The sequence below is a fragment of the Sardina pilchardus genome, chromosome 12, assembly GCF_963854185.1.
Source record: "Sardina pilchardus chromosome 12, fSarPil1.1, whole genome shotgun sequence".
In the NCBI taxonomy this organism is placed as follows: domain Eukaryota; kingdom Metazoa; phylum Chordata; class Actinopteri; order Clupeiformes; family Clupeidae; genus Sardina; species Sardina pilchardus.
The window spans coordinates 8,873,540-8,883,980 of record NC_085005.1 but is presented as its reverse complement, the minus strand read 5'-3'; the positions used below and the strand labels follow the sequence as shown (position 1 = coordinate 8,883,980).

The window sequence follows — 10,441 nt, the reverse complement described above, 5'->3', positions numbered from 1 at the left end:
CTTCATCATTCTCTCCAGCTCTCTCTTCATGCTGTTGATGTTCATCTTCAAATCCTGTTCCTGAGCTGAGGCAGCGTCTCGAGCAACCTTCAAAATCTCAGCCCTGAGGTTCACATTATGCCTCAGTGAGGTAACCGTGAGAACGGGTCTGTGAGATTCTAGAGAAGGATGTGTGCGCTCCAGAGCCTCTGCAGAGATGAATCTGGAGGTGAACTCTGTCAGCTCCTGCAAGTGAAATGTGAGGTGATCACTATCAGTGTTGTGATTCACACACCAACTTTCTTCTCAGTTTGAAGACCAGTCTTAGCCATTGATGTCTCTCAATTTGAATTTGACATGAATGTAAACCCTTAAATGGTCTCACCTCATCACAGGAATCTGCACTGGTGCATGTTGAAGTAGTGGACGATACTGAAGATCTTCTTGAAGTTTCAGTGGGGATATACTGTGAGCTGGATAGGTACTTGACCTGGGAGGTTGCTCTCCCGGTGGCCGCTGGTGAATAGCTGTTCACATGGGCCTAAAAATAAATCAAGACGTGTCTTTACCTATGCCGTTTTTAAATGGTTAAGGTGAAATGGATAGGCAGTCATTGTTATTACTCTAACTTATTATTAGTATTATTATTATTATTACTATTATTATCATTTACAAATGCACAGTAGGCTATTATATGATTTGTTTAAAAAGTGGGAAGATAGGGGGAACAAGTCCTGGAAACAAATAAATAGTAATTAAATGCCAAGGCTAATATCATTAAAATTCCCCCAAACTCACCATAATGAAGACGCAACCCCTTGATTATAGGACAAAATGTGAATTCGCTATCTAGGCTAAAGCAGAACAGAAGTATAGTCAAGTGAACTTGCTTTCTTCGATCAGTCTGTTTGTGTGTTGCTTTGCGCTCCATCCAGAACAGATGCATGGATTTTTTTTAACTGCGTCGTTTATGACGTTTATGGGAATCACATTATTGCGTAACAATAAGCCGTTCAATCGCTGTTTTACGCAGAAGTCTGTTTAGTTTGTTAGTATAGCCTAGGCCTACTTCATTGTTTTTTCGAACTTATCATTGCATACATATTAGACTGGTAATGGTAGTTATTCAAAATGACATGCGTGCTCATGAACTGTGTCAACAGGTAGCCTGCAATAGTCTTTAATTGTATTGTTCCAATTGGACTCGCAGAGATCCCCGTTCCCATCAGATGGCACTATTGTCTAGCAGTCAGAGTAACTGTTGCCGTTTAATCAGCTTTTCGTTTTTACTCTCCTTGTTAATTAAATTAGTTCACAAATGTGTGGTGTTTTTTTTTTTTTTTCACAGTCGTCCTGCCCCGATATATGTGATAATGAGGCTAGTTGGCCTCTATTGGCTGCCCTCGTGCTTTTGTGCCTATTGCTGTCCTCGCATGGACCTCTGTGCCCATTGGCAATATTTCGATCGCTTGCCTATTAAGCTGGTTACACGGTGTTGTTCGCTCGCTGAGCTGTTACATTGCTAGCACGTCTAAAATGGAGCAGCCTACTCAACCTAAGGGATTCTTTCTGTTAGCCTATCTGATTCAAGGGAAACATATGGGCCAATGTCAAACTCAGCGGACGAATTCAGGATTAAATTGCAAGAAGCTGGTCATGTTTATTTATTCATCCAACCATCATTTCTTTCTTTCTTAGTCCTATACTTTCATTGTTTATCAGATAGCTTCACTGTACTTTAGAGAAAACGATTGGCATTTCTATGTCCGTGAATTCAACATTAAGCATACAGGCTATTCAAACATACTGCCTCAATGCAAGCAGGCCATGAAATATCTAACATCCAAATCATTTGTATATTGATATTATGTCTTACTCTCAAAAAGGATTTGCTATTTCTGTTGTTTTAAAGAACCAATCAGAGGTTTCGTGCTACTTTCTGTGGGCGAATTGGAAATGAGAACTTCAGAAAGATGTTTTGTTTTTTCTTCAGGCTACAGGGCAGCCATGCACAAAGCAGCAGCTCTCTTTTTTTCACCACTGCTGCAGTTTTCAAGCAGCTTGGGTGGTTGTGCACGTCGCCTGATTGCACTCAGAAAACATGGGGAGGGTTTCTGGGGCCCCTGTCATTGTTGGCCTAACGAAGGGAATGGCCTGGCGGAGTGTGAGAGAGAGACTGGACACTGCATTCTCCCTGACCACTTGTCAGCACACATCCATCACTGTGTAAGCCCTAATGGTTTTCCTGGGAGCATTTTGTTATCACTCAGGCAGTGCAACTCATAAAAGGGCTATGGGTAGAAAAAATGTCATACTAGACGAACAAATGCTGACAATTCATACCAGATACTGACCCATCATCCATTCTGAGTTATTTATTTCATTTTAGATTCACAGTCAAATGTAATACAAGATAAAAAGAAATACTTTTCGATGAACACCCCTCCATGTTTTAAACATTATCTACTGCTGCCAAACATCTACATTTTCTCTAAATTCTAAGTCTAAGCTAGCAAGGGATCCAGAGTTTACATAATACATGCATTGTCAAGTGCAAAAAGTCCTGAAAGTCTCTATCTTCTGACTTATTGTCCCTTCTATGTGACGTAATTGAGGTAAACCACAGAGTTTAATGCAGAAAATATCTTGTCTTATAATATGGGAAACACATAATGTACTGCAATACGTTCCATTTCTGGATTGCCCTACAAAAAAAAAGCAATCTGACAAAAGAAAATAAAAAACCCATGAAATCCAACGGGCTTAGCATCTGACCTTCCACTCTCTTTTCTTTGTCATTGTGCAGGTCCGTTTGTAAGTCCACATCCTGGGATGGGATCAGAATCCATACGTGATCTCACGCATGGCTGCACGCATAACCTTAGTCAGCAGTGTTGAAGCATGCCCTTAACCTGACATTGATGTGGTAACACGTGCTATTGTCCCCACATGCAAACTTGGCGAGCCATCCCAGGCACTCTCTGGCACTCTCCCCCGCTCTCCGTCAGCTGCAGCGGCAGGACTTGACGATCATGTTGGAGAGGTGCTCCACTTTCGGGTTGCGGCCAGAGAAGTAGAGGATGGTGAGGGGCTCCATCTCCTGAGGGACACAGCAGGGGGAGATGGACGCGTCGGGGTTCAGCGTCTGGTACAGACTCAGCAGCTGGTGGTTTCAGAGAGGGAAGATATGGTGGTAAGCCAGCAGCAGAAGGAATATAATGTCCGCAACACTGATATTTGCTCCCGTTTAATGTTAAAAACAAGCAACGTTTCGACCCCATACTGGTCTTCATCAGGCAAAACTTATTTATATCTATTTGTCCTGCACCTGCAAGGTGGGATGTCCACACAGCCACTCTTCTTGAAAGCCAGCAGCAGACCCATGTTCAAAAGTTCAATGTTCATTGGCATGGAATATGTAAAAGGTGGTGTACTAAGAAGACTCGAATTCTTACTTGAATGCTTCTTCACATACCGGTACTCGAAAATGAACCAGATACCCACGCAATGAAAATACTTGTAAGAGCATATTTTACAGAATGACATAATGTCACAATAATCGTGATCATAGGCTAAACCATAAACCAAGTTTAGTGGTTTTAAGTTCAAATAGCCTAGTTGTCATGGTCTCATTTGACTAATTAATTTCTCTACATCTCCTTCAACTGTTCACGATATTCAAGTGACACCAACCCCTGCTTTGATGTAGTGTAACTTTAGGTGTAGCCTACAATGCTTGACACTACTTGCACACACACTACACTGTTTGGAAGGACCAAGTAATCAAAAAATAACAGACACCAACATAGTCCTAGTGGTACAGTGTCCTTACCGTACTATGGGTGGCATCGGAGCTCTGCATGTAAGGGCATGGCCCAGAGCAGTAGTTGGCATAGTAACCCTTGGGTTCGTGTATCCACCTCCAGTCCAGGTCGCGTCGGAAGTCGATGTAGAGCGACCGGACGCAGCAGTTCTCCTCATAGTTACTGATGGAACAGATGGAACCCAGGGAGAAGAAGATATAGGCAGAACATATTTAGAGTTCTAACTTTAGAAGGTTCCATCAGCTGATGGAGAAGAGGGGCCACTGATGAATCAATTCCACTTTTACACATCATGGCCAATCCTCAGGAGTAATGATATACTGTATATGTCCATCCATAACAATGGGTGAGTGGGCTATGTAGTATTTTGTGAGGGCAAAACTTTAGCCGCATTGTGTATAAGCCGCAGGGCATTGTTTTATGCAAGTCAGAAGAAACAAAACCATATCAATACCATATTTACTGCACCCGTGTATTAACCCATAGCTGAAGAAATGTTGCAAAATCAATGTATAAGCCGTGGCTAATAGTCCGGAAATTAGGGTAATATAGACCAGTGAGAGAAACTGAATCAGAGGCAAATTCTTGAATTTCCCTTGGGGATCAATAAAGTATCTATCTATCTATAAATTCATTATTCGTTGCTACTGTAGGTAGAGACTTACGAGAAACAGTAGTTGGTGTCCAGGGTCCGTTTGCGGCGGTGGTTGGACCTGGTACTAGAGTGGTGTGCGGGCAGCATCATCAGGATCAGGTGCGGCAGACTGTCCTCTCGCTGCCTCTTCAGGCGTCCCAGGTCCCCCCGCTTCCTCTCCTCCTGGTCCACCACACCTGCACCAAACAGCACACCAAAGCCATACGGCCATGGGCCCATATAATATAATACATTATAATATAATGATAGTGTAATATAATATAATAATAACATAATATATATAATACCCAGGGTTGCAGCGGTAAAACAAAGGGTGGGTAAACTATGAATCCTGCGATCGCAGTAAGGTGGGCTACACCATGCGGTGTCTGATTTTTTTTTAAAAAGCCATTCAGAACATGTTTGATGATGGGGGAGGTTATTGTCCAATGTTCAAACTTTAGAGGGTTGATGAGTGTACTGTGAATATGGACAATACAGTGTGCAATTGGTGAACTCTTTTGAGAGGTGGATAAACTCCAATAAGAGGTGGATAAACTGTGTTCACTTGCATTTTGCCTCCACTACCGCCCTGCCCATAACCTCTGCTTCTCTGTGGGGCCAAGATCTACACTAATAGAGCTCTTGAATATATACTGAATTCTGGAAGAGACTAACTGATTGTGACGGTGCATGCGTAACTGTTAGTACTATAAGCATAAAGCATTGTGAAATATCAGATGGATAATGCCTTCTGGGCAGAACACAATTCATTGGACGTCTTAAATGAACAGACTGCTTTTAATAGATCAAATAACAATAGATGTCAGGTGTAGAATCTATGATGCGTGCGCTCTATTGCACTTGAACCCTTGTGTTTGGTGTTATTATTATTCTCTTTCCCGATGAATTGTACAACAGAATGAACAAGGCACACACACCCATCATTGATTTGATTCCCACCATCATCAGCAGAGTTGTTTGATTACCTTTGAATTTTACTTCCAGTATGTCATCTTCATTGTTGATGGCGTCACCATTTGGATTGAAGGACTGGCATGGACAATGCACGCCAATCTCTAAACCAAGATTGTTTTCTGTGGATGGAAGCAAGTGGAAAATGCTCAGGCCGACAGGTCTAATCTCAGAGCCCATTCTCGTAGCTTGCAGAATGAGAGCTGTGTTGCATTGCATTATCAATTTCTGTAGATTAGCTTTCATGAAGAAGTGCAAGGCCATGCACATCCCAGGCCAAAGTTGGGTGGGTGCAGGATCCAGTATGAGTGAATCACAAGAGGATGAGGAATGATCCACATACCAGATAGCTCCTCAGAATCATAGTCATAATGTCACAAAATAAATTTTAAAAGATTATGAATGGGAGCCATCTAGTGTGTGGATCATCTCTGGTCTTGCTTTGTATATTAGCTTTAAGAAATTAGCTTTATGTCATTTGGTTTACTCTATTTGTGTTTATCACTTTGCACGATTTCGCCCACTCACTCACTGCTTACTGGATGGGTTCAGCTTTGCCACTTACCTGGATGCGTCAGCCACTCCCTGATGGTGTCAGTCACATCAAATGTGATCCACTCGACGGCACCTTTAGTCTGGACATTCTTGCCATCAATGTAGCGCCGGTTTGACACACCTTGTTCACCTTTACGTCTCTGAGGAGCAAATCACCTTGCGTTAGTCAATAAACCTCACACCCATCCACCACAGACCAAGCACAACGGCCATGCTCTGAATTAAGTCTTACCCAAATGCAAAATAAGTACTCATCCACTGATGCTCAAAGACTGAAAAGAACGCTGTGGCAATCACTTTGAAGGTCCATGATGTAGGAAATTATGTCGCCAAACCCATATATCTTTATGACTACCTGTACATGTGATCTTTGATATGTAATTTAGAATGGAAATCTGAGTACGGTATGTGTCCTTCACACTAACTTCACCGGTGCCTGACCTGCACTGTTTGTGCAAATAGATGGCTACTCAGCTTGCCCTACCCCTCTGAAACTAGTTGTTTTTTCCATTGCATGTCTCCGATAGGACAGACCTGGTAGAGCTCGATGCGTTGTTCACTCTGCCTGGCCCTGGAGTTTGGTTCCCGCAGGAGCCGAAACTTGGCACGGAACAGGCTGCTGGCATTCCTCTCAAGGCTTGTTACGTTGAAAAAGAACAATCTGGAACTCTCCTTTGCACAATCATGAGCGCCACCTGCAATAAGTGAAGCAACCATGCCAAAAAGCATACAGGTACAAACCCTACATTAGTGTGTTCCTGTATACTCGACACCCCATCCTTACAGGAAGAGCACTGGTTAGTTAGAAAAGTGTAACTCAAATAAAACTAATAGAACTAACAGAACCAAAATATAACAAATAAATCACTAACATTTCACGTTCATGTGAATCACTATTTTTGGATCTACTGTAACTGTCTGTTTTCAAATAAAGTTGCCTTTAGTAGATCAGAACTATCCCTACATAAATTTGCAATGCTGACAAATTTTAACGCGGTGAACCTTAAATAAACTCAGAGCAGTCTGTTTGAAGAATTTCAACTGAGGATGAATTATTGCAACTAGGTCAAACTCACTGTGAAATCGTATAACACTAATCGTCTGCAGAGCATCTTTTATGCAAACACAAGTGATTCGAATAAGCCTGTGCAACACTTACATAGCAGAACAAATGCCTATACCAACATCACCTTGAGGTCAACTTTTCCTCTGCAGTAAGCACTAGGAATTCCTTTAGCTTTTCTTTGCATTAATGAACCCTCTACTGAACTGAAACGTATCTCTCTCAGTTAATTCTATCAAACTTGCTTAAAACATTATGTCAACTTTAAACTGTAATCATGTCTGCCATGACTTGGGTATGAAACCTGCTGACCTCCCTAGTCACGGAGAAGTAATTCAAGTAACCCAGTTAAATTGGAAGTGCTCATTTAGCCACAGGTTGACTGAGTCCTCACTGACGATATCTGATCACACCTCATCTGACATATCGATTACTTATGTAAGAATGCAGAGGGAGAGATCTGTTATTTAGTCCACACTGCCATTATATAATGTCAATCGTACAAGTCTATTTCACTTGCTGTGAACTGTTTTACGCAACTAATTTATGCAGCTAATTCTACGCAACTGAGAATTGAAATTACATTGTGTAGACTGGTCATCAAATTTGAACTGCCAATGAATGAAAATGCACATCAGGTCTAGTCTTGTTATTTTTGTCAACTTGCAGGTGATAACGGTGCCATGTTGACAGGCGAAAACAGACGGTTGATTAAATATCAGAACAATGTCCATTTCATTATGTAGCCTCGAGGAGAAACTGTTACAAATCTCGTCACACACCATAGCCTACACTGCAACAACGGTGAGAATGCTTGTCGACTAAATATGCAATACAATACTGTAATACAATAATTAACGCTAAATATGATCCACCACAACAAGCATACAGCTATTTCGCTCACTGTTCTCGGGCGGTTCGTCCATCATGTTGATTTTGAGGACTTCCTTGGCATAGTACTCATCCTCGGGGTTCGCAATGCCGCAGTTGTGCCGCCGCTCCTTGTTAAGTTCCTCCAGAAGTTTTTTGGTGCTGTTGAACAGCGCTTGAAATTGCGGCGGCACCTCATTGGCGACATGTCCGTCTGGGGGGCTGCTGAGTCGCAGCTTGCTCAGGATCTGTCCCCGCACTGCCTCCACCCTTTTCCTCCTCAGGTGATCTAGTTCCAGTTTAGTACAAGCGGATGGAGAGAGATCCGTTATTGCATGCCGTATAAGTGTAAAAACCCAAAGCACCTGTGCCAAATGCATCCTGGTTTTAAGGGTGCGTGTGTTCCCCGAAGCGGATAGATCTCTGCGATGTCCAACGTGGAGCGTGAAAGGAGCTTGCTGGTGATGCGTTACTCATCGTTTTATTCAGTCCAAGGGAGTTCAGGTGTTTAAAATACTCGGCATTTCTCGGAAAGTTGCTTAAATGTTCAAGCACCCCGAGACGATCTTTAGCCAGGACACTGCATGTGCCATATGTCACCCTCGGAATTAGCTATTTACTCCCACTAATACAAGAACCATAACTGCCAGTTATGTTGTATTATTGGTGTTGTTACAGGACAGGCGGGGCTACTCAAACTAACGTCATGACACAAGTGCGCTTTCGTGTGCGTTAGACGCGACCAAAAAAAAAACCCATTAGGCCCAGACAGTGTGCTTTGCGCACTGCTGATGATTCATAATACAGAGCAACTTTTCAGAATCTACCTCATTAGAACCTCCTTAAATAAAGGGTTGTCTGTAAATATGGAGTTCATCCTCGTTTCACGTGATGAAGTGCTCATTAACAACATTTGGACCTGTGCATTATATGCCCACAACATCGCATCAAATGATTTGAATGACTGGGACACATTTGTAAATACAAATCTTTTTGATATTACAGTTTTTCTCTGTTGCTTTGGTACATTTCTCGAATCATCCTTTAGATTTGCAAAACAGTAGCATTTCTCAAAACATTTTGTACAAATAGCAAAACATCATGGATTACCCGCAAAAGCCAGTTTCTTACACAAAATCCTTAGTTCATCTCTCAAAACTAGATATATCAGTGAACATGTCAGTGCATCAGAATGACAAGTCCTTGTGTCATTGTGTATGGATGGATAAGATAGTCAAATGGTTTAGTCATGTTGTCAGTATAACATTGTACTCTGGAGGGATGTTCTGATGGAAACTACAGTATGGCTAAAAGTTTGATGACAATTTTTGTAAATTGTACAGTAGGTTACACCTTAGTATGTTGGAGTTTGATTGCAATACTGGACAAGATTCACATTTAAGTTTTTACTATTTGTTACTCTAATTTGTTGACATGTCATTGTGATAGCCTACAGAAATGAAAAGACGGCACTGCATGGTACAAAGAAAAAAAAGGGACATTTAGAAATGTGACCATAGGACAGTTTCCGTAGGGAAAACTGTGCATGCAGTGCTGTAGGAATTACAGTGCAATCTTCCTACACCTCCTGACGTTCCTGCCCTTTGGGCCACATATGACAACATGTTCAACCATTTTGCATGTAAAGACAAATGCTATGAGCTAATGCCTAAATGTTGTTGGGGGTGAGACTATTCAGCAGAGAATAATTTGCATGGATGTATCAAAACATTTGCAGCTTGTTTGAAGTGAATGAGAAATTGCTTTTTTTTGATGTGCACAAGTGACACAATTATGTGAAGATTCATATCAGAGAATCTTTAATATTTTTGTCAAGAAGCATATTTTCATGATATATTCACACAAATAAAGTCACCCTTTGTCATCAAGAGAAGGAAAGGCTGACCCTTATCTTGTCTTTGGTCAGCCACAGGAATGGCCCTTATAACGTTTATCATTGCTATGTTGCACCATCTAGAGTTGAAAATGAAGACATTGCGTGTCCTCATCATAGACCTCTGAAAGTCGCCTACAAAAATGTGGTGCATGCACCTGTGACAACACATGATACTTTGCTACTTGTTTTCCTTTTTACTTATTGAGTGATGTTTGTCTTCTTAAGATGTTGTATCTGAGCTCTCTGTGGGACTGCAGATGTAAACTAGCCTGATTGCCATCGACTTGAAAGGCTCTGCGAGACTTTAGGCTGACCAAGAGCCTGCGCTAACACGGTTTCTCCAAGCGCTGGTTGACCAGCCTCCTTTAAGTGCCTCGATTTGCTACTGGTCGATGTCAGAAAGCGGTTTGCCGAGTTTAAACCAATAACAACACTCTTTCCTCTGCCTTGAACACGCCTCTACCCAGAGCCGTTGGAGCTGCTCAAAGTTGATTGGTTCTCGACCAAAGGGGGCAGTTCCGCAGATTTCGGGAATTCAGAAATCCTTCCCGATTAGCAGTTGACCAGGGCTGTGTCCAGAAGTCAAGCGTGCACGCTGGGCAGTGTGCATTTTCCGGAAGTTACGTCAGAATAGACTGTCCGAA

At 42.0% G+C, this 10,441-nt stretch overlaps 1 protein-coding gene across 1 annotated transcript; it reads right to left on the bottom strand.

Annotated features, from left to right (window-relative positions):
- Window positions 1-2,983: 2,983 nt before the first annotated feature.
- On the bottom strand, window positions 2,984-8,332 carry LOC134097928 (transforming growth factor beta-3 proprotein-like). Its single transcript, XM_062550883.1, has 7 exons — window positions 7,935-8,332; window positions 6,502-6,662; window positions 5,978-6,107; window positions 5,427-5,534; window positions 4,469-4,634; window positions 3,812-3,965; window positions 2,984-3,142 (listed from the first exon to the last, which is right to left on the bottom strand). Exons 1-7 carry the CDS (start codon window positions 8,278-8,280, stop codon window positions 2,984-2,986), a joined length of 1,224 nt encoding a protein of 407 aa, XP_062406867.1. The 5' UTR covers window positions 8,281-8,332.
- Window positions 8,333-10,441: the final 2,109 nt, after the last annotated feature.